This window comes from Nerophis lumbriciformis, linkage group LG34 (assembly GCF_033978685.3).
Source record: "Nerophis lumbriciformis linkage group LG34, RoL_Nlum_v2.1, whole genome shotgun sequence".
Classification (NCBI taxonomy): Eukaryota; Metazoa; Chordata; class Actinopteri; order Syngnathiformes; family Syngnathidae; genus Nerophis; species Nerophis lumbriciformis.
In genome coordinates this window covers 2147303-2172017 of record NC_084581.2, presented here as the reverse complement: position 1 = coordinate 2172017, position 24715 = coordinate 2147303, and the positions used below count along the sequence as shown (strand labels likewise).

The following is a 24715-nucleotide window of genomic DNA, read 5'->3' as shown; positions in this document are numbered from 1 at the left end:
AGTTGTAATATTTTTAGGAAAAAAGTCAAGAGTCAGAATTTTAAGAAGTAAAAAACATAATTGGTAAGACCAAAGTGTAAATGTACGAGAATAAAATATATATTAGATCGTTGTACAGTGAATACAGCCAAAAACCTTGTGCGGAAAAAGTCGCAATTATACAAGTAATCAGTGTGACGTCTTTTAAGTAAAATTTTAAGTACACCAGTGTCATAATTTTAGAAGCAAAACATATTTCTTTAAAATTGTAAGTAAACAAGACTAAAGTTGTAATGTTACAAGAAAGAAGTTGTAACTGTACGTCAACATATTTGGAGACATTTTCAGGCTAACTATAATGAAAGCAAGAATGACAAGACAAAAGTTATTTTATCTGCAGGAAGTTGAAATATGAGCAAAAGTCGTAATATAACAAAAACGTTTTAACATTGTGAGAACATGAAAAGGGAAGTATTTCTTTGACCTATAAATGTTATAATATCAAATACTTGTGTTAAACGATGTCAAAGTGTCAAATAATACGGTTTATACATTTGCCCGCAGTTTTTGGACGCGTCTGACGTTTTTTTTTTTTTTAAATTTAACTTGCTATTATGGGCATGTCTATATAAGCTATGTAGCTGCTCTACAGGAGTCCAAATATTAAATACATACTGTAGGACCGTAAACGAGAATACGGTATTTGGTCTCCTTCAATATTGACCTTCAATTTTTGTTAAAAAAAAATGCAACTCATTTTATAACTAATAACATCTTGTTAAATGACAACACCTCTCCTAGTTTCCCTAAGATAAATATTGCACTTATCTACAATGAATATTTTACAACAAACTGATTCCACTCACAAGCAGAGCTGTCAAATGAAAATCAAAACTGTTTAATGGTGAAATGTCCACAGTGTACAGATGGAACATTTGATTTCATAACTTCAAAAACAGATGTTATATTTGTATAGCTGCACAAATGGGCGAATAAATATGATGGATGATGATCATGTTGTCTTTTTACTGAGTTACTGTTTTTGAAGCACAGTATTTGTCTATTTTTCCTGTTTCTGTGTATTTTCACCCACTTCTAAAATGACAAAATAAACAACGTTTGTAATTGTCTCCATTGGTGTTCTAAAATTTTAATTTTTAAACCCCATGTGATAGCCGCATTACTTCTACTAGCCACAAGGGGACACAACTATAGACTTCCAAATAGTCTTTTGTTCATTGACAGTCGAAATCCGGGGTGTCCAAAGTGTGGCCTTGGGGCCATTTGCAGCCTGCAGCTCATTTTTGAAGGTCCCGCAGCACATTCTAGAATACTATTTAAAAAAAGATTTTTTAGAAACATTTTAAAAAGTAGACTAAACGAGCAAACATGAAATGTAATGAGAAAAGTAGAAATGTTAAATCTAATAACACAAAACTGCGATGTTGGCTGTTTCTTTTTTTAAACTGTCAGTGCTCAAAAAAGAAATGAATCAAAATGTTACGAATTGCTAATCTATTCAAGGTTTCAATCACTACATAAAAAAATGCACTTTGAAATATTCATTTGGGGGGAAACATTGCATATTTTGTGTGTTTGCCATAAGTTTTCTTTGACATAAAGGGCATGAAACAAACAAAAAAACACGAAAAAGTCATAAAAACTTAGAATCGACAGAATAGATCTGAATTTGAGCTCGACACTTAAGTGTTGAAAGGAAAAAACAACTTAGGACTTATTTTTTAACCCTTATGAGTGAGGCCCTTTCGGATCCCCAATCATTATAGTGGTATTTTTTATTTTTTTAAAGCTCCAATTAAGAATCAATAATTATTAATCAAATATTCCACTAAATAGTTTTTGGAAAATATTGCATTTTTCTGTTTTGCCATAAAAAACAGGGTTTTGACAAAAAAGGGCATGTAGGGAGGCCTAAAGGTTAAATCAATATATATATATATATATATATACAGGTAAAAGCCAGTAAATTAGAATATTTTGAAAAACTTGATTTATTTCAGTAATTGCATTCAAAAGGTGTAACTTGTACATTATATTTATTCATTGCACACAGACTGATGCATTCAAATGTTTATTTCATTTAATTTTGATGATTTGAAGTGGCAACAAATGAAAATCCAAAATTCCGTGTGTCACAAAATTAGAATATTACTTAAGGCTAATACAAAAAAGGGATTTTTAGAAATGTTGGCCAACTGAAAAGTATGAAAATGAAAAATATGAGCATGTACAATACTCAATACTTGGTTGGAGCTCCTTTTGCCTCAATTACTGCGTTAATGCGGCGTGGCATGGAGTCGATGAGTTTCTGGCACTGCTCAGGTGTTATGAGAGCCCAGGTTGCTCTGATAGTGGCCTTCAACTCTTCTGCGTTTTTGGGTCTGGCATTTTGCATCTTCCTTTTCACAATACCCCACAGATTTTCTATGGGGCTAAGGTCAGGGGAGTTGGCGGGCCAATTTAGAACAGAAATACCATGGTCCGTAAACCAGGCACGGGTAGATTTTGCGCTGTGTGCAGGCGCCAAGTCCTGTTGGAACTTGAAATCTCCATCTCCATAGAGCAGGTCAGCAGCAGGAAGCATGAAGTGCTCTAAAACTTGCTGGTAGACGGCTGCGTTGACCCTGGATCTCAGGAAACAGAGTGGACCGACACCAGCAGATGACATGGCACCCCAAACCATCACCCAACCATGCAAATTTTGCATTTCCTTTGGAAATCGAGGTCCCAGAGTCTGGAGGAAGACAGGAGAGGCACAGGATCCACGTTGCCTGAAGTCTAGTGTAAAGTTTCCACCATCAGTGATGGTTTGGGGTGCCATGTCATCTGCTGGTGTCGGTCCACTCTGTTTCCTGAGATCCAGGGTCAACGCAGCTGTCTACCAGCAAGTTTTAGAGCACTTCATGCTTCCTGCTGCTGACCTGCTCTATGGAGATGGAGATTTCAAGGTCCAACAGGACTTGGCGCCTGCACACAGCGCAAAATCTACCCGTGCCTGGTTTACGGACCATGGTATTTCTGTTCTAAATTGGCCCGCCAACTCCCCTGACCTTAGCCCCATAGAAAATCTGTGGGGTATTGTGAAAAGGAAGATGCAGAATGCCAGACCCAAAAACGCAGAAGAGTTGAAGGCCACTATCAGAGCAACCTGGGCTCTCATAACACCTGAGCAGTGCCAGAAACTCATCGACTCCATGCCACGCCGCATTAACGCAGTAATTGAGGCAAAAGGAGCTCCAACCAAGTATTGAGTATTGTACATGCTCATATTTTTCATTTTCATACTTTTCAGTTGGCCAACATTTCTAAAAATCCCTTTTTTGTATTAGCCTTAAGTAATATTCTAATTTTGTGACACACGGAATTTTGGATTTTCATTTGTTGCCACTTCAAATCATCAAAATTAAATGAAATAAACATTTGAATGCATCAGTCTGTGTGCAATGAATAAATATAATGTACAAGTTACACCTTTTGAATGCAATTACTGAAATAAATCAAGTTTTTCAAAATATTCTAATTTACTGGCTTTTACCTGTGTATATATATATATATATATATACATATATATATGCAACTGAGATAGGGTCCAGCACCCCCCGCGACCCCGAAAGGGACAAGCGGTACAAAATGGATGGATGGATGGATATACATAGAGAGAGAGGATTTGAAAATGATGAATATCAAAATGGCCCCCACATGCTTTGATTTTTCACTGTGCGGCCCTCAATGGAAAAAACTTTAGACACCTGTATTCCCTAAAATGACCAGCAGGAGGCAACCTCACTGCCTTTTAATGTGAACATGCAATATCCTATATAGCCACCAGGGGACAGTGCAAATATAGAGGAGCAAGACATTTTTTCTTACCATACTTTTGACCTCATTCACATTTTAATGATCATTTTCTGTCCACAATCGTTTACATTTTTAGGAAATAGGATTACGTCAAAATGTTACACAAAGTCTGCTTGACTGCTTCAAAAATATGAGACACTTTTTACCCTTTGTTCCCAAAACTGGACGTAAAAAAGTGTCATTTAATTCTAATTCTAATTCTAATATAATTTTCAGACCTAACAGTAGTTTAACATTTTGAGATTGTTATGCCCACATCAAAGGATGTATTTAAATGTTAATTGAATTTTTTTTTAGTATTTTCCAAAATACGTATCTTTGCATTTTGAAGGAATACAATGTATCAAGGCCCTGTGATGAGGTGTCCAGGGTGTACCCCACCTTCGAGATAGGCTCCAGCACCACCCGCGACCCCAAAAGAGACAAGCGGTAGAAAATGAATGGATGGATGGACAATGTATCAAGTATTTATGGGAATGGAATTATAAATCAGGACTAAAGTATCAAAAAATGGGAGACAATGGAATCAAATTGGACCCGAGGGAAACGAGTAAGATCGAATATAAATCTCCTTTTCATGGAATCATTCTTAAAAGTGATATTGAGAGGTTGAGTCACATGACATAGTGAATGTTTTGACGTTAATGACTGCACAGTGAGAACAATTGCAGCAAAGAGGATGTTGGCTCAGATGTGAAGTCTTGCCACACAGCTACATAAGGACAGTTGACAGAAGTCAAATCATTTGCACGTAAAAAATGCTGCAGCTCGTTGTAATGGATCTCTTGCTGCTTCCTCTCATCATTACAGGTAAGATGACTCCAACTTTCATCGTATCAAAGCTTTGTCCTCACCTTTTTGTCTTCCTGCCTTGCTTGCAGGCCCCAGCGCTGATGCTCAAGGTTTCGACATCTCCTTCCCCTGTCATGATTTGGTCTGCTATAACATATGGAGCTTTAGGATAAGAAAAACTAGAGAAAACATTGTCATCATTAGTAATGGAGCGATCAAGGAGGCAGCACAGAGCAAGGAGGACACAGAGTGCACGGTTCATGTCCAACATCTAACAGAAGACGATGACAAATATTATTGCAAGCAAGCAGTTGATGACTTCACCGCCCAAAAGGGTGAGTAAACCTTTACTTATTGCTATCAAGGAGACTTGATACTTTCACTTGATACTTGATACTTTCTCATACTTGCCAACCCTCCCGATTTTCTCGGGAGACTCCCGAATTTCAGTGCCCCTCCCGAAAATATCCCGGGGCAACCATTCTCCCGAATTTCTCCCGATTTCCACCCGGACAACAATATTGGGGGCGTGCCTTAAAGGCACTGCCTTTAGCGTCCTCTCTCACCTGAAGGGGAGACTATTATATATGTCTTCGTTATCCATAGGTTTATCTGTAACACATAAAGTAGGCAGGCACAAAGCTATTTCTCAGCGGGTGTTAATACCAGCCGGCACGTTAATACACTGACACGCAACATCCGGATTCCCATCATGCATTGCTTCAAAACCACGGCAAGTAGTAATGTCCAAAAACATAACAGAGACGAAGCAAAAGAACGAAGAAGAGACATGGCGACGACGAGTAAGAATAAGAAGTACGCTTGCAAGTTCCAAAGTGATTGGAAAAAATAATTTCAGTTCATCCAGGACAGCTCGAAGGAGAAGGGGTATACTGCCTGCACATTTTGTAGATCAGTCTTCTCCATTGAACACGGTGGACGAACGGATATACTCATTCATGAACAGATTATTTATATATATACAGTATATAAGAAATACTTGAAAATATATACACCCTGAATTACCATGAATTGATTAACGTGGACCCGACTTAAACAAGTTGAAAAACTTATTCGGGTGTTACCATTTAGTGGTCAATTGTACGGAATATGTACTGTACTGTGCAATCTACTAAGAAAAGTTTCAATCAATCAATCAAAAAAACCCTGCTACGCCCCCCCTCCCCACCCCCACCCCAGCTCAACCCCGGCCCCCCAACCCGGCCCACATCTCCCAAATTCGAAGGTCTCAAGGTTGGCAAATATGTACTTTCTACAAAATTGGGAGACCAAAAGCTTAGTTGTAATGTACTGTTGTAATATTGGGCAAAGGTGAATTGTCCATCCATCCATCCATCTTCTTCCGCTTATCCGAGGTCGGGTCGCGGGGGCAGCAGCCTAAGCAGGGAAGCCCAGACTTCCCTCTCCCCAGCCACTTCGTCCAGCTCTTCCTGTGGGACCCCGAGGCGTTCCCAGGCCAGCCGGGAGACATAGTCTTCCCAACGTGTCCTGGGTTTTCCCGCGGCCTCCTCCCGGTCGGACGTGCCCTAAACATCTCCCGAGGGAGGCGTTCGGGTGTCATCCTGACCAGATGCCCGAACCACCTCATCTGGCTCCTCTCGATGTGGAGGAGCAGCGGCTTTACTTTGAGCTCCCCCCGGATGGCAGAGCTTCTCACCCTATCTCTAAGGGAGAGCCCCGCCACCCGACGGAAGAAACTCATTTCGGCCGCTTGTACCCGTGATCTTGTCCTATCGGTCATAACCCAAAGCTCATGACCATAGGTGAGGATGGGAACGTAGATCGACCGGTAAATTGAGAGCTTTGCCTTCCGGCTCAGCTCCTTCTTCACCACAACAGATCGATACAGCGTCCGCATTACTGAAGACGCCGCACCGATCCGCCTGTCGATCTCACCATCCACTCTTCCCTCACTCGTGAACAAGACTCCGAGGTACTTGAACTCCTCCACTTGGGGCAAGATCTCCTCCCCAACCCGGAGAGAGTAGCGAGAGTAGGTCAGGTGACCTGGTGAGCCATCTTTGAACTGGAAGCACACTGGACCTTTTGAATGGTATTTTTTTAAATTATAAATAAAAAGCAACCTTTTACCGAATGAACCTTTAACAAGTATAACAGCATGACATCGGGAGAAAACTTTTTTTTTTTTTTTTGCAAGAAAACAATCAATTAAAAAGGTACGAAGGGAAAAAAAGTCCACGTGAAACTTTTGTACAAGAAAAAAGTTTCAGTGTCTGCAGGATAGTCGTATATTGGTAAGAACAATTGACCAGAATATATTTGGAATGTTGTGTAGCGGTATGAGGAGAACACTTGTATTTAATGTAGTTTATCGTGAATTAAAAACATTATGTTAAAAAAAAACAATCCTAATATTGTCAGAAAGTCCTAACTGGGTGTCATCCCCGACAGCACACTCCCGTATAGCTCGGTTGGTAGAGCGGCCGTGCCAGCAACTTGAGGGTTGCAGGTTCGATCCCCGCTTCCGCCATCCTAGTCACTGCCGTTGTGTTCTTGGGCAAGACACTTTACCCACCTGCTCCCAGTGCCACCCACACTGGTTTAAATGTAACTTAGATATTGGGTTTCACTATGTAAAGCGCTTTGAGTCACTAGAGAAAAGCGCTATATAAATATAATTCACTTCACTTCACTTTACTTTCAAGCCCACATAAACAACATTACCCGGTCTGCTTACTTTCATCTTCGGAACATTCATCGCCTTCGCCCATCCCTTACCCCACATACTGCTGCCATACTAGTCCATAGCCTTGTCACCTCTAGCCTGGACTACTGCAACTCTCTCCTGTTTGGTTTCACTCACAAGTCACTTCACAAACTTCAGCTTCTCCAGAACTCTGCAGCCCGGATAATCACCAGAACCCCTACAATCCAGCACATCACCCCTGTTCTGCAGCAACTCCAGTAGCTACCCATCAAACATCGTATCCGCTTTAAAATAATTCTCCGAGCTTTCAAAGCCATCCATAACCTCTCTCCATCATATCTCTCTGACCTGATCCATGTCCATCTTCTTCATCCATGCATCTCACTGTCCCCTTATTTAAACTGTCCACCATGGGCACCCGAGCTTTCAGCCGCTCTGCCCCACATCTTTGGAACTCTTTACCACCAGACCTTTGTAACTTAGACACAATATCCCTCTTCAAATCAAGATTTAAAACACACCTATTCCTGACTGCTTATTCATTGCAATCATCTTTTCTTCTCTATCTTTGTTGTTGTTGTTGTTGTTTTTTATCCAATTTGATTTTATTGTTTTGATTTTGTACGGTGTCCTTGAGTGCCCAGAAAGGCGCCTTATAAATCAAATGTATTATTATTATTATTAACTGTAAATGTAGAAAAGTTGGGAGAAAAAGTCTTCAAATTTCAAACATTTTATATTATTTGTGGGAAAAAATAGTAATTGCATGTTGTATAACATAAGAAGTAAGTTGTGGTTGTGCGAGAAAAGATCAGGAAGTTTAACTTTTAGTAACACAGCTATCATATCGTGATATACCGTATTTTCCGCACTATAAGGCGCACCGGATTATTAGCCGCACCTTCTATGAATTACATATTTCATAATTTTGTCCACCAATAAGCCGCCCCGGACTATAAGCCGCGCCTACGCTGCGCTAAAGTGAATGTCAAAAAAACGCTGCGCTAAAGTGAATGTCAAAAAAACAGTCAGATAGTTCAGTCAAACTTTAATAATATATTGAAAACCAGCGTTCTAACAACTCTGTCCCAAAATGTACGCAAATGTGCAATCACAAACATAGTAAAATTCAAAATGGTGTAGAGCAATAAATAGCAACATAATGTTGCTCGAACGTTAATGTCACAACACACAAAATAAACATAGCGCTCACCTTCTGAAGTTATTCTTCATTCGTAAATCCTTCGAATTCTTCGTCTTCGGTGTCCGAATTGAAAAGTTGCGCAAGCGTGGGATCCAAAAATGGCCGGCTCCGCCTCGTCGAAGTCATCGGATTCAGTGTCGCTGTTGTTGTGCAGCAGTTCTGTGAATCCTGCCTTCCGGAAAGCTCGGACCACAGTTGTGACCGAAACTATCTGCCCAGGCATTTACGATCCACTGGCAGATGTTGGCGTATGTCGACCGGCGCTATCTGCCCGTCTTAGTGAAGGTGTGTTCGCCTTCGGAGCTGTGTGAAAAAAGCCACCCGGCCTCTTCGCGTAAACTTCCCTTAACCACTCGCTCATCTTTTCTTCATCCATCCATCCCTTCGAGTTAGCTTTTATGATGACGCCGGCTGGAAAGGTCTCTTTTGGCAAGGTCTTCCTTTTGAATATCACCATGGGAGGAAGTTTCTGGCCATTAGCATGGCAAGCTAGAACCACAGTGAAGGATGACTTCTCATTCCCTGTGGTGCGAATATTCACCGTACGTGCTCCTGTTCCACAGTGCGGTTACAGGAATATCAGTTGCTGTGAAATACGGTAGTAATCCGTGTGCGGATGGAGAGATTGCGTCTTTTTATGAACCGGATCCTTGTCCTTTGTAGGAGCCATTTTGTGGTCTTTACAGATGTAAACAGGAAATGAAACGTACGGTGATATCCGCGCGTTTTTTCTTCTTCTTCCGGGGGCGGGTGGTAAGAAGCGCTTCCTGTTCTATGGGGGCGGGTGCTTTCCTTGGCGGTTGCTTGCGTAGAAGAAGAAGCGCTTCCTGTTCTACCGGGAAAAAAGATGGCGGCTGTTTACCGAAGTTGCGAGATCGAAACTTTATGAAAATTAATCGTAATAAAGCGCACCGGGTTATAAGGCGCACTGTTAGCTTTTGAGAAAATTTGTGGTTTTTAGGTGCGCCTTATAGTGCGGAAAATACGGTAGTCGAAATTGTGCGATAAACAACAGTCGGATCAAAAATTTGATACAAGGAAAAAAGTCATCAAGTTTCAGTTTTATTGTGAAGAGAACATTTGAGCAGAAGACAGCAGCAATACTATGTGAAAGTCATAATTATACAAAAAAGTTGGAATATGACAAGAAACAAATTACACGCGTCTCTCGTTACGATATGAGAAGATTAATTTGATTTAACAAATCAAAAGTGTAATGCAGTGGAATCTCGATTCAAAAACCCCTCTATTTGCCTCCTTTTCAGTTAACAAATGTTTACATCGCACCAAATGTGCCTCTGTGTGCGGACCATGTCTCGCCGTATGAACGCTTCATTCATTCATTTTGCATGCTGCTTGAAGCCAATTGGGGCTGCCATTTTGATGACATCACTTCCTGTACACGCGGGCGTGGCCAATTTGAAGAGGCGAGGCCACGACGTCACATCCTGTATACATCCTGCACACGCGGGCATGGCCATTTTGAAGACCTTCGACAAACAGCGGCACTTTTGACAAGTTTATTTCCACAATTGTTGTACCTTGCAACGGTCAGATCTGCGTCAGCCTGTCTTAAGAGATGACTTTGTGTGATCAGAAACGCTTTAATGGTGTCCAAACTCTCAAAGTCTTGCTGTATAGCTGTAGGTTGCGAGACAAGCTATATAGCTAGCATTTTAGCGACTTAGCCTCCAGCTTGCAGCCTCCCCACTTCAAGGAATTTATCAAAAAAGGGGGGATTTTTTCCGCAGCAAGTCTTTAATTGTGATGAGAACGAAAAAGATGCCACAGAGGACCTTTAATACAGCAAAGGAGAAGGCACAACCGTGACACAACCCGACGAAGGATCGCCTCACACTGTTAGTTTGTGCTAATGCTAGGCGACTACGTGAAGCTACGGCTTGTTTGTCACTCGGCAACTACCAAACTATTTTCCTCTTTTTGTGTACCGTATTTTCCGCACTATAAGGCGCACCGGATTATTAGCCGCACCTTCTATGAATTACATATTTCATAATTTTGTCCACCAATAAGCCGCCCCGGACTATAAGCCGCGCCTACGCTGCGCTAAAGTGAATGTCAAAAAAACGCTGCGCTAAAGTGAATGTCAAAAAAACAGTCAGATAGTTCAGTCAAACTTTAATAATATATTGAAAACCAGCGTTCTAACAACTCTGTCCCAAAATGTACGCAAATGTGCAATCACAAACATAGTAAAATTCAAAATGGTGTAGAGCAATAAATAGCAACATAATGTTGCTCGAACGTTAATGTCACAACACACAAAATAAACATAGCGCTCACCTTCTGAAGTTATTCTTCATTCGTAAATCCTTCGAATTCTTCGTCTTCGGTGTCCGAATTGAAAAGTTGCGCAAGCGTGGGATCCAAAAATGGCCGGCTCCGCCTCGTCGAAGTCATCGGATTCAGTGTCGCTGTTGTTGTGCAGCAGTTCTGTGAATCCTGCCTTCCGGAAAGCTCGGACCACAGTTGTGACCGAAACTATCTGCCCAGGCATTTACGATCCACTGGCAGATGTTGGCGTATGTCGACCGGCGCTATCTGCCCGTCTTAGTGAAGGTGTGTTCGCCTTCGGAGCTGTGTGAAAAAAGCCACCCGGCCTCTTTGCGTAAACTTCCCTTAACCACTCGCTCATCTTTTCTTCATCCATCCATCCCTTCGAGTTAGCTTTTATGATGACGCCGGCTGGAAAGGTCTCTTTTGGCAAGGTCTTCCTTTTGAATATCATCATGGGTGGAAGTTAGCATGGCAAGCTAGAACCACAGTGAAGGATGACTTCTCATTCCCTGTGGTGCGAATATTCACCGTACGTGCTCCCGTTCCACAGTGCGGTTCACAGGAATATCAGCTGTGAAATACGGTAGTAATCCGTGTGCGGATGGAGAGATTGCGTCTTTTTATGAACCGGATCGCTTAGTAGGAGCCATTTTGTGGTCTTTACAGATGTAAACAGGAAATGAAACGTACGGTGATATCCGCGCGTTTTTTCTTCTTCTTCCGGGGGCGGGTGGTTGCTTACAGTAGAAGAAGAAGCGCTTCCTGTTCTATGGGGGCGGGTGCTTTCCTTGGCGGTTGCTTGCGTAGAAGAAGAAGCGCTTCCTGTTCTACCGGGAAAAAAGATGGCGGCTGTTTACCGAAGTTGCGAGACCGAAACTTTATGAAAATGAATCGTAATAAAGCGCACCGGGTTATAAGGCGCACTGTCAGCTTTTGAGAAAAATTGTGGTTTTTAGGTGCGCCTTATAGTGCGGAAAATACGGTATTTGGTTTTGGAGCACACCAACAACACTTGTGTGTATGGGTGCGTGTGTATGTTCTGGCACTGTTTACACAGTCACCTTTAGGGGACCTCTGACAGTATGGGGACAAAAAAACAGGTCCCCTAAAGGGAAACCTTTTTAAATGATAATCAGATCCATTCTGAAGATGCCCAAGTGATTTTTAAGCTTTGACCCATAAAACATGTTTACTGGTTAGTTTGAGTGTGAGACAATTGCACAGCAGCCCCCTCATCAGGCTGTAGCTGGTACATTTAAGTGGTGAAACTTCCTATAAGAGGACAACTGTATAGTGCTGTATTCTGAGGATCATTTCATATTTAATTTGACATTTTTTTTAATTTTTTTAAATGGCCCTCATTAGTCACGTACAAATTTGTGTGAATTATGCAAAATTATTTAAATTTGGTCCCCATGAACCATATTAACTCTTTTTTTCCCCAGGGTCCCCAGTAAGAAGGATCAGCACATTACTTCATCAATCCAGAGATTTAAAGACGTGTATGAGCTAACTGGGCAGTGGCCATTTTACCTTTTTTTTTTATGCCTCCACAACCTGTAGAAAGGCTGGTCCCCACAAGTGATGATCAAAAACTTGGTCCCCATTCCAAATGATAACCAGTATGTGTGTGTGTGTGTGTGTGTGTGTGTGTGTTGACATTTAAGCTTGCTGTAATATTGTTGTGTTGTCTCTCAGTGTTGGCCCTGTGATGAGGTGACGACTTGTCCAGGGTGTACCCCCCGCGACCCCGAAAGGGACAAGCGGTAGAAAATGGATGGATGTCAGGATAAAAAATAATTTGTTGAGCCATTACCCCCGCTTGTCCTGTTGGTTTAATATTCATACACATTATAGTGTCTTCAAAGTGTGCAGTTTTTTCCTAAAATATGGATTTTTGTCGAGGGCAGAAGCAATTATTTATGTTTACATTGATTCTTATGGGGAACTCTGCTTCACTTTACAAACTTTTTGTACTGCAAACCCTGTTGAAGAACCAGTTAAGTCCATAAATTGAGGTTCAGTTGTAGTGTGTTGAAGAAGTTGTCATTTTATTAGAAAAAGTTATTTTATGTTAAAAAAAAAAAAAAAGAAATATTGTGAAAAAAATCCTAATTGTAAAAAAAAAAGTTATAATTTACAATCAATAAAAATGTGATATTAGAAAAAATTTCTTTAGTTTATAATAATTTTGTTATAGATGCAGAAAAACAGTAATTACCCATTGTGTGACATCCAAAGAAAGTCATAATTGTGCATGAAAATATCAAAAAGTTTGGGGAATAAATTCGTAATTTTTCAGATAATACGGATATACAGCAGCAATATCCTGAGAAGGTCATAAGAAAAAACAGAAGAAATATCCTGACAAAGTGGTAATTGTGCGAGAACAGGCACGTCCATTACAAGATGTAATATTTACGTATTTTGCTCATTTTAAGCATACATCGACGCATTTATTTCATAGACGTTTGCTTCTTCCTTCAACAACAACATTGCATGCAGACTTCATGAGACACAAGAAACATAATAAAACAAACACTTAAGACTTGATTTTCTTATTTTTTGCGTGTAATTAACAATGTGAAAACTTGATAGCACACGCAAAGCTGATCTACTAAACGTGTGCACCGTAGATTGCGGTCTGTTAAGTGAGCAGAATAAGGCGTGCAATCCATTTTGCGTCTGTCGTCATTAATATTCAAAATATGTGCTGATCTTTAAAATGCCCACAATACTAGGAGGAGAAGATGCAAATGCAATTATTTATCATGCGCAATATGATTTATTAACACTCATCGCCGTTTTGAAAGCACGATGGACATACACGTGTACGTTTCAACATATTTGGACAGTCAGAAACAAAAAAAATGTTTCACATCACCTAGAGTATTCAGCAACATCCTTTTTATATTTTCATAGCTGCTGGTTGACTTAAGGGGCTGATTAAAACTAATTCAATTCATGCATTTTGGTGTCATTTAATATATTTTTTAATTGTATTATTTAATGATGTTGGTTTTTCCACATACTATATATATCATTAACATATATCCTATACGACAAATATGTCTTGAAGTATACATCTTTTGCACTTTGAGCACTGGGGTTGCACGATTTAGAGAAAAAACCTAATTGTGATTTTTCTCTCCAAAATTGCGATCCTATTTGCGATTTTTATATTTTATACACAAAAATGCATAAAACTGTAAAAATAAAGAGTGACGGAAGACATGTTACTTTTAAACTGTAAATCAGCATATTCTTGCCTCAAGGTGCCACATACATACTTGCCAACCCTCCCGGATTTTCCGGGAGACTCCCAAAATTCAGCGCCTCTCCCGAAAACCTCCCGGGACAAATTTTCTCCCGAAAATCTCCCGAAATTCAGGCGGACTCAGGTCCTCCACAATATAAAAAAGCGTACCTGCCCAATGACGTTATAACTGTAGAATGATGGAGGGCGAGTTCTTGGTTTCTTATGTGGGTTTATTGTTAGGCAGTTTCATTAACGTCCTCCCAGCGCGGCAACAACACACAACAACAGCAGTCACTTTTTTGTATACCGTAAAGCAGTTCGTCTGCCGTAAACAGCAATGTTGTGACACTCTTAAACAGGACAATACTGCCATCTAGTGCATTTGATGAAAGCACTTTTGTGCGTGCCACACAGCAATGCATCAGAGAGTGTGTTCAGCATGGTTCGAAAAATAGTGACAGAGAATAGAACAAGGATGGACAATTCAACCCTTAACTCAACAATGAGTAGATGAGTGTTATGTGTGTGTATATGTGTAAATAAATGAACACTGAAATTCAAGTATTTATTTTATATATATATATATATATATATATACATACATATATATAATAAAAAAAAAAATATATATATATATATATATAATAAAATATATATATAATAAAATAAATATATATATATATCTAGAATTCACTGAATGTCAAGTATTTCTTATATATATATATGAAATACTTGACTTGGTGAATTCTAGCTGTAAATATACCACTCCCCTTTTAGCCACGCCCCCAACCACGCCCCCGTACAACCCCAACCACGCCCACCCCCCGAAATCGGAGGTCTCAAGGTTGGCAAGTATGCACATATGAGAACATTATGCAATATCCATCCATCCATTTTCTACCGCTTATTCCCTTTGGGGTCGCGGGGGGCGCTGAAGCCTATCTCAGCTACAATCGGGCGGAAGGCGGGGTACACCCTGGACCATTATGCAATAATTTACTTTAAAAAATATTTGGCTTTATGCAGATAGACTTAGACCTTTTTTCCACATCATGCTCTTTAACTGAAGAAACATTAGATACAAACTATACAGTGTTCATAATGTAATGCAGTCATAATATATAATAATAATAATACTCTAAACTTGTTTACCATTGAACTGTAATTGCAAAGTAAGTAACTTTGTTATCCCAAATAAATCAACAAAATATATAATGGACTCATTTCAGTAAACACAAATGTTCCCCTTAACATATAATGGACATCCTGAAGTACATTTTTGTCCCCAGTTGGAAAAATGAGGTCGGAAGTTACCTTTCGTTTATTACTATCACGTGATCACAACGGCATTTTTGCTCGATCGTCTGTGTTGATGGGCTCATATTGCCCAGCTGATTTGAAGCTTATATAGTCCCACAACGGGACATTTGGCTTTATAATCTTATTTTTATCCTCCTAATTTGTGCAACTTTGCGGCACTTCACACTGGCGGGTCGCGAGGCTCTTAGTACTGTGTGTGTGTTGGCGGCGCCGCCCCGTTCTAGTCCCGCCGAGACAAAGACCGTTAATGACTGAAAAGAGGGGTCACTGTTCAGTTAATTCCACTGTTAAATAAACGCGCTCAGGTGATAAGAGCGAAGCCCAGAGACAGACGTTTTTCTTTCTGTTTGAAGCGATAGAAGAACAAACACGTGACTCAAAATTTCTGCCTTTGGCGATTATTTACTGCACTGATTAAAACCTCGATGTCGATTCGATTTCGATTATGAGCAGGTATCGGACACCTCGGTCTCCTTGGACGCATACACGCTCATCCATGCGGACTGGACACGGGCCGAGAGTTAGTGGGCGGCCGAGAGTGCTTTGTTTGGGTGTGCTCCTGTCTCAGGCCATGCTCCCCCCACCCCAGCAAGCGACTGCGTGGAACACCGCAGAGGCCACCGCAGTGTATATGTTTTTTATTTAATTTTTATTGTTGTTTTACTTTTGTAGCTGTATGTAGAAATGGCTGATTGCATCAGCTCTGCTCTTTTAATGTCTTCAATGTCCTTTGTGTTATTTGATGTTTGATGTTTACCTCATAAACATAATGCTAATGTGTGCTATGGCTATGAGATTTTTCTTTCCCTCGGCCTCAGTCTGAACCCCCTCTCCAGGGGCCTGGGCCTAGACTGAATTTTTTTTTTTTCTTCTCAACCCCCACACCCCACCTCCCCAGCGTTTACACGGTTCTCACCTTTTTTTGTAAGGGGCGGCGGAAGTTGGCGCGATCCTGTTCTGTCTCCCTGTAATGTTTGTCTGATCTTGAATGGCATTGTCCTGAAAATCTTAATTTCCCCTTGGAGATTAATAAAGTATTTCTGATTCTGATTCTGATTAATCGTGCAGTCTCCCACCCATGCACCTTCAGCGGTAAAAAAACTAAAATAAAAAAACTGTTTTAATTTAGATACACTGCATGACTGCTTCTAAAGTAAGTTGGAAAACAGTAAAACGCTACCAGTAGGAGCTTGGTAACCTGAATGTGCAGTAAATGATTGATTGTCTCTCATGTCAGCTCAAGACTTAGAAAAACTTGCACATGCCTTTATTACCAGTAGGCTAGACTATTGGTCTCCTTGCAGGTCTTCCCAAAAAAACTGTCAGGCAGCTACAGCTTGTTCAGAACACTGCTGCTAGAGTTCTAACAAAGACCAAAAAATGTGAGCACATTACACCAATTCTTAAATCCTTACATCCTTACATTGGCTCCCTGTACATCAGAGAATTGATTTCAAAATCCTCCTGCTCACATATAAATCACTACATGGTCTAGGGCCGAAGTATATCACCGATATGCTCCCACCATATAAGCCCTCTCGATCACTAAGATCTTCTGAGACCAATCTGTTAGCGGTTCCCAGAGTAAACTCAAATCAAGGGAGAGCATCATTCAGTCACTATGCAACAAATAGCTGGAATAAACTTCCTGAAGATGTCAGACTTTCCCCAACTCTGACTACTTTTAAAACTAGACTGAAAACTTTTATGTTCACCTTAGCTTTCAGCTAAATCTTTTAATCTTTCAACTTTTAACGTCGGCACTGTTTTTATGTTTATTGTCTGCATTTTAATTTTGCTTTTATTTTCTTTCATTTCACTTTGTTGTCTATGAAGCACTTTGAGTCTGCCTTGTGAATGAAAAGTATAAAGTTGCCTTGCTTTGCCTTGCCTTGGTGATGCCCACTCAAAAGTACAAGCATAATCCTCATTTAAGTAAGGCCGTCTGCACCTCTTTTCAATTGCACACGCAGTATTGCACGCAACATGTCTACTAATAGTACACGCTATTTTGTGGAGTGCACACGCTGTTTAGCGTGAGGTATTTGGATCTTGGTAGATCAGGCCATATTGTACAATGTCTGCTCTCACTGGGATGACGACTGATGGGATGTTCAAATCTTCCTGTTTAGATGAAGAATACACATAATCCTCGTGAAGGGTTAATAAAAAGGTGCGAACCAGCGTCTTTTCTAGTCTTTCTTGTCATCTCCCGGTTTAAGTTGACCAACTTCTTGGTTGTTTGGGCAGCCCCAAAGAAAAAGTGTTGTCTTTTCTTTTAGACGCCCCAGCGGTGAACTTGGTTCCAGGCAAAATGGCATCTTTCCAGTGCGTCCTGCTGTCCTTCTTGAAGTGCGGGCTTTGCAACCTGCGGCAAAAGGAGGTGCGCTTGGCATGGGTGGACCAGGCTGGCGTGGAGCTCCAGGACGACTCTCGGCATGACATACGGTATAAATCGAGCTGTCACATCACGTTGACTGTCACCTTGCAAGGTCCTGGCAGGGAGACGTTCAATTGCAGGGCCGAGGTGGGAGACAGTTTTTGGATTTCAGAGGAGCTGCGAGTCCAACTAACAGGTCTGATCGCATCACCTGGTGGACGTCTTGTCGTGTTTGTTACGTGATCGTTTGCTTCCTGTGCAGCTACCAGAGGGAAGGGAAGAGGAGGCTTCAACGTGGAAGGAGAACCTCAGGGTACATTTTAAAGTCCCATCTTTTACAAACCCCGTTTCCATATGAGTTGGGAAATTGTGTTAGATGGACAGTAAATATAAAACTGAATACAATGATTTGCAAATCATTTTCAACCCATATTCAGTTGAATATGCTACAAAGACAACATATTTGATGTTCAAACTGATAAACATTTTTTTTTTTGCAAATAATCATTAACTTTAGAATTTGATGCCAGCAACACGTGACAAAGAAGTTGGGAAAGGTGGCATTAAATACTAATAAAGTTGAGGAATGCTCATCAAACACTTATTTGGAACATCCCACAGATGAACAGGCAAATTGGGAACAGGTGGGTGCCATGATTGGGTATAAAAATAGATTCCATGAAATGCTCAGTCATTCACAAACAAGGATGGGGCGAGGGTCACCACTTTGTCAACAAATGCGTGAGCAAATTGTTGAACAGTTTAAGAAAAACCTTTCTCAACCAGCTATTGCAAGGAATTTAGGGATTTCACCATCTACAGTCCGTAATATCATCAAAGGGTTCAGAGAATCTGGAGAAATCACTGCACGTAAGCAGCTAAGCCTGTGACCTTCGATCCCTCAGGCTGTACTGCATCAACAAGCGACATCAGTGTGTAAAGGATATCACCACATGGGCTCAGTAACACTTCAGAAACCCACTGTCAGTAACTACAGTTGGTCGCTACATCTGTAAGTGCAAGTTAAAACTCTCCTATGCAAGGCGAAAACCGTTTATCAACAACACCAGAAACGCCGTCGGCTTCGCTGGGTCTGAGCTCATCTAAGATGGACTGATACGAAGTGGAAAAGTGTTCTGTGGTCTGACGAGTCCACATTTCAAATTGTTTTTGGAAACTGTGGAGATCGTGTCCACCGGACCAAAGAGGAAAAGAACCATCCGGATTGTTATAGGCGCAAAGTTGAAAAGCCAGCATCTGTGATGGTATGGGGGTGTATTAGTGCCCAAGACATGGGTAAATTACACATCTGTGAAGGCGCCATTAATGCCTGAAAGGTACATACAGGTTTTAGAGCAACATATGTTGCCATCCAAGCAACGTTACCATGGCGCCCCTGCTTATTTCAGCAAGACAATGCCAAGCCACGTGTTACATCAACATGGCTTCATAGTAAAAGAGTGCGGGTACTAGACTGGCCTGCCTGTAGTCCAGACCTGTCTCCCATTGAAAATGTGTGCCGCATTATGAAGCCTAAAATACCACAACGGAGACCCCCGGTCTGTTGAACAACTTAAGCTGTACATCAAGCAAGAATGGGAAAGAATGTGTCTCCTCAGTTCCCAAATGTTTACTGAGTGTTGTTAAAAGGAAAGGCCATGTAACACAGTGGTGAACATGCCCTTTCCCAACTACTTTGGCACGTGTTGCAGCCATGAAATTCTAATTTAATTATTATTTGCAAAAAAAAAAAAAAAGTTTATGAGTTTGAACATCAAATATGTTGTCTTTGTAGTGCATTCAACTGAATATGGGTTGAAAAGGATTTACAAATCATTGTATTCCGTTTATATTTACATCTAACACAAATTCCCAACTCATATGGAAACGGGGTTTGTATTTTAAAACAAATACATACTAGTTTCTAAAGCGGCGGCCATTTTCAGAATCCCGGCACTACCAAGTCAGCGTGGTCGTGGGCGTGCTGGCCTGCGCGACGTTGACCACCTTTGCCGCCGTGTTTGTGGTGAGGCGAAGAAGGATGACCCGTAAGTCACAAACATGAAAAAAGCACATATACAACACATTGGTAAATGTCAATCAAAGTCTTTGTTGTTTTTACTGTCGTCCCTCGTTAATAGCTGCTAATTAGTTCCAGGCCTGACCAAATTTCTGAGAAGTAGGAATAATAAAAATAAATGTAATATTTGTATGCATTAGGGATGTAACGGTATTCTAAATACCGCTGTATTTCGGTTTTAAAGTCTTATCAATAATACAGTAACATTTGACGGTATCAAACGAAAACTTTGTGAGTGTGTTTTTTTCTGGGGTTTTAGCGATTGCCGCGTCTTTAAAAAAACTACTTCTGCCAAAATCTAGAGGAATGTTGTAAGCAGGAAGTGAAGTGTGTTGGTACTTGTCGCAGATAAAATGAATTGTTTTTTGGACATTAAATCTGTCCATAACTGGTTGAGTTATTTTGCTAACAAACAGAAAAACAAGCTCAGACCGAAACGTAACCTTTTTGGCAGAGGTAAGAAAGTCTGTGCTCTGCAAAGCGACGTGCGCCACTTCTGTTTTGAGCGTTTCCAAGGCGAAACAAAGTCAGCCGGTCTCGTCACAGCGCACAATGGGAAATCACCCAAAAAAAAGCTCAACGTGGGAGCCTATTCCAGCTGCACTCGGGCGGAAAGCAGGGCTGGACAAGTCACCACACTAAAAGGATATTTGAAGCCAGCAAAGCCAAACACCAGTTTGTGAGGTATTTACATTATTAAAGTTATATTGTTAGTTCACTTTTCTGAGAAACAACATTTTCCAGACTGATATAAAACATGACCACAGGAAAAAAAATGCAAAAGTTAAAAGACACTAAAAGTGAACATTATTGACTTAGACTTGGATAATTACCATGTTTATTTAAAGACATCAACTGTAAGTTTAAATATTTGCTTGAAAAAATGGATGTTACTGCACAATTATTTGAACTTAGAAATACATGCTTGTCGTACAAAATATGCGTATAAAAACACTCCTGCCACTTCATTTTACATGGTTTTACTGTGGCCTTAATACCGTGATCCTATCGTATCCTGAGGTTGTAATACCGTTACATCCCTAGTATGAATATTTAATATATTTAGAGCCCTTTTAACATGAAATATCAACCATATAACCTTTACACTCCTTTCACCCAATGTAGTAGTCTTCAGTGTGTCCTACTGTAGATTACAGTAGGGCTTCAGCTATCTATTATTTTAGTAATCGAGTAAAGTTTGAATGAACGTGTTTAATTAACCGAGTAATCGGATAAAACACACTTTATAGCTTCATAGCATAATTTAGCGAATATACTTGAAATAAACCACAATTTTACCCCACTTCCATAACTTTTATTATTTTTCTCTAAATAATGCCGATTGTCAACATTGAAATGGCACTTTTAACATGCATGCATTAATAAAAATATAAATAGATATAAATCTTTGCTGTTTTCTTCCACATAGATCATGGCACCAACACTCCTCCGCTCTTGTGCTGTGTATTAAAAATTCCGAGCACTTCATACAAATTGGATTTCATCATTTAAACGATTAATCTAATCAACAAAATGTAAATCAAAGTTTTTTTTATATAATAGATTGACTATGTTGATTAATCATTGTAGCCCTCGATTACAGTACTCACTCATAGCACGAAGGATCCATCAAGCGTCATTGCTATGGTTGTCACCCGGCCACTACAACTCCACCACGATGTTGAAATCCTACATTACATCCTGGGTACTGGGTAATTCCTCTAAGTTAGAACTGGGCTTTGTAATCACAGACGCAAGTTGTTCTGCACATACTTGGTCAACTTTACAGTTGCAGCTATGACTACTAGCCGTGTTGTTAGCATTACGTGTCCCGTGTGGTCATTCCACATCGCTCACACCAAAGGCCCACCAATGTCATGTGGAGCTGATGATGTTGAAGATGAAGTGCATCAACTGAGTTCATCTCCACTTAGCATTGCCCGAACAGTGGCTGTTGGTGTCACGTCTTGTCTTTTAACAAAGCTCACTTTAAAAGCTCACCAATATGGAGATGTGTTATTGATGAGGCATGAGCTGAAGATGACGTGTATTAAAAGGTTATTGTGCCAAAAGTTGGTTAAGTAAATTGTCGCAGTGAAGATAGCGCTAAGATTAGCCGCTGTGTTCTTTGCTAACATTGTTTACCCCTTAACCCAGAAAACGGAAGTCCTTCTTGGTGAATATTGATCGCCTAAATATGATATTATAAAATAAGACAAATACTGTGACGAGGGACAACTAAATTTATTTTATTACAATAATAATTTATAGCAACATTTAGTTTTGTCTTGTTGATGTTTCCCCAGTACCGTATTTTCCGCACTATAAGGCGCACCGGATTATTAGCCGCACCTTCTATGAATTACATATTTCATAATTTTGTCCACCAATAAGCCGCCCCGGACTATAAGCCGCGCCCACGCTGCGCTAAAGTGAATGTCAAAAAAACGCTGCGCTAAAGTGAATGTCAAAAAAACAGTCAGATAGTTCAGTCAAACTTTAATAATATATTGAAAACCAGCGTTCTAACAACTCTGTCCCAAAATGTACGCAAATGTGCAATCACAAACATAGTAAAATTCAAAATGGTGTAGAGCAATAGTAACATAATGTTGCTCGAACGTTAATGTCACAACACACAAAATAAACATAGCGCTCACCTTCTGAAGTTATTCTTCATTCGTAAATCCTTCGAATTCTTCGTCTTCGGTGTCCGAATTGAAAAGTTGCGCAAGCGTGGTATCCAAAATGGCCGGTTCCGTCTCGTCGAAGTCATCGGGAGTCAGTGTCGCTGTTGTTCTGTGAATCCTGCCTTCCGGAAAGCTCGGACCACAGTTGTGACCGAAATATCTGCCCAGGCATTTACGATCCACTGGCAAATGTTGGTGTATGTCGTCCGGTGCTGTCTGCCCGTCTTAGTGAAGGTGTGTTCGCCTTCGGAGCTGTGTGAAAAAAGCCACCCGGCCTCTTCGCGTAAACTTCTCTTAACCACTAGCTCATCTTTTCTTCATCCATCCATCCCTTCGAGTTAGCTTTTATGATGACGCCGGCTGGAAAGGTCTCTTTTGGCAAGGTCTTCCTTTTGAATATCACCATGGGTGGAAGTTAGCATGGCAAGCTAGAACCACAGTGAAGGATGACTTCTCATTCCCTGTGGTGCGAATATTCACCGTACGTGCTCCCGTTCCACAGTGCGGTTCACAGGAATATCAGTTGCTGTGAAATACGGTAGTAATCCGTGTGCGGATGGAGAGATTGCGTCTTTTTATGAACCGGATCCTTTTCGCTTAGTAGGAGCCATTTTGTGGTCTTTACAGATGTAAACAGGAAATGAAACGTACGGTGATATCCGCGCGTTTTTTCTTCTTCTTCCGGGGGCGGGCGGTAGCTTACAGTAGAAGAAGAAGCGCTTCCTGTTCTATGGGGGCGGGTGCTTACCTTGGCGGTTGCTTGCGTAGAAGAAGAAGCGCTTCCTGTTCTACCGGGAAAAAAGATGGCGGCTGTTTACCGAAGTTGCGAGATCGAAACTTTATGAAAATGAATCGTAATAAAGCGCACCGGGTTATAAGGCGCACTGTTAGCTTTTGAGAAAATTTGTGGTTTTTAGGTGCGCCTTATAGTGCGGAAAATACGGTAAATGTATGTTTACATTTTACATAAATAGCACTTTAGTTTGGTCAAACAGGAAACATGTTGCTAGTCCACATTTGTGTGTTGTGGTTTTTCCGAATGAAATATCCATTGTGTAATTTCCTGTTAATGATATTTGATATTTTTTAATCTCAATAATGTTTGATATTGTTTTATATGGATAATGTTTGATATAGTTTCATATCGATAATGTTTGCTTTCAGATGTGTCCGAGGCGTCCATCTCCTGTCCCTCAAACAATGTAAGTTGACCCTGCTCGCATTCATTTTCACATCTTAAAGTTTTAAAGATAATAAAGATTTTTCAGGTTGAGGACGATGTCGTCTACGCCGATGTTATCCTCCCTGCCAGCGCTGAGAGAGTGTCTTTCTGCGAGGACGACGCCACCGAGTACGCCTGCATTCGTTACCAGTAATGTTGCACAACTTTGACTTGTTATTGCATTTATCATCATGTCTACCTCAAACACCTCAGTTTAACTTCCATTTTTAGGGAGATTGGACAAAAAATAATCACTTCCTGTTTAATCATATATTGTTATCATCTGTATTTTTTTTCAAATATACAATATTTTCACAGTTGTCATTTCCCTTCTGAGTGCGGGGAGTCTCTGCGTCCCGTTTTTCTTTCTGCCCGCGTAAAGTGTGGTCTCTCGCTGGCTTGCGGGGCTGGTTGTCTCCTGCTTCTCCCGTGCCTTGTCCTTGGCCGGGTGGCCAGGGGAAGCGGTGCGGTGGGCCATGTTTTGGGGGTCCAGGCAGACCAGTATTATGCCCCTGCTTTCTGGGCGCAACACCTGCTGTTTTGGGTGGAACTTTCTGGGTGGCTCAAGTCGTGTTTCGGCTCTTGCACAAACTGGGTGACAAATATACTGTACATACATACAGTACTTATGCACATACATACTTAAATATTCACATACACACATGCATACGCACATACAGACATACATATACACTTACATAGATAAACACATACTTAAACATACATTAATAAATACATATTAATGCACATATACGTACATAAATACACTCATGCATACAATCACACTTTAGCCAACACATTCCCAAATACACACCCGCATCACATATGGGCGTCTACATCACATCTACATAATATAATTTGCCTGAGTGGCTAAACAGGACAGATTAAAAAAATATACTTATTTTTATTAATATTATTTTAGA

General features: G+C 40.6%; 1 protein-coding gene across 2 annotated transcripts; it reads left to right on the top strand.

Moving 5' to 3' along the window:
* The first annotated feature begins 4528 nt into the window (after positions 1-4528).
* LOC133576420 (uncharacterized) lies at positions 4529-24112 on the top strand. 2 transcript variants are annotated; one of them, XM_061929624.1, is made up of 8 exons: positions 4529-4668; positions 4740-4985; positions 17703-17868; positions 17941-17996; positions 18063-18113; positions 19747-19848; positions 23735-23772; positions 23839-24112. In XM_061929624.1, the coding sequence occupies exons 1-8, from the start codon at positions 4617-4619 to the stop codon at positions 23944-23946; spliced, it is 819 nt and encodes a 272-aa protein (XP_061785608.1). In that variant the 5' UTR covers positions 4529-4616; the 3' UTR covers positions 23947-24112. The 2 variants fall into 2 exon arrangements, with proteins under 2 accessions (XP_061785608.1, XP_061785606.1); XM_061929622.1 differs by having other exon boundaries at positions 17703-17996.
* The last annotated feature ends 603 nt before the right edge of the window (positions 24113-24715 follow it).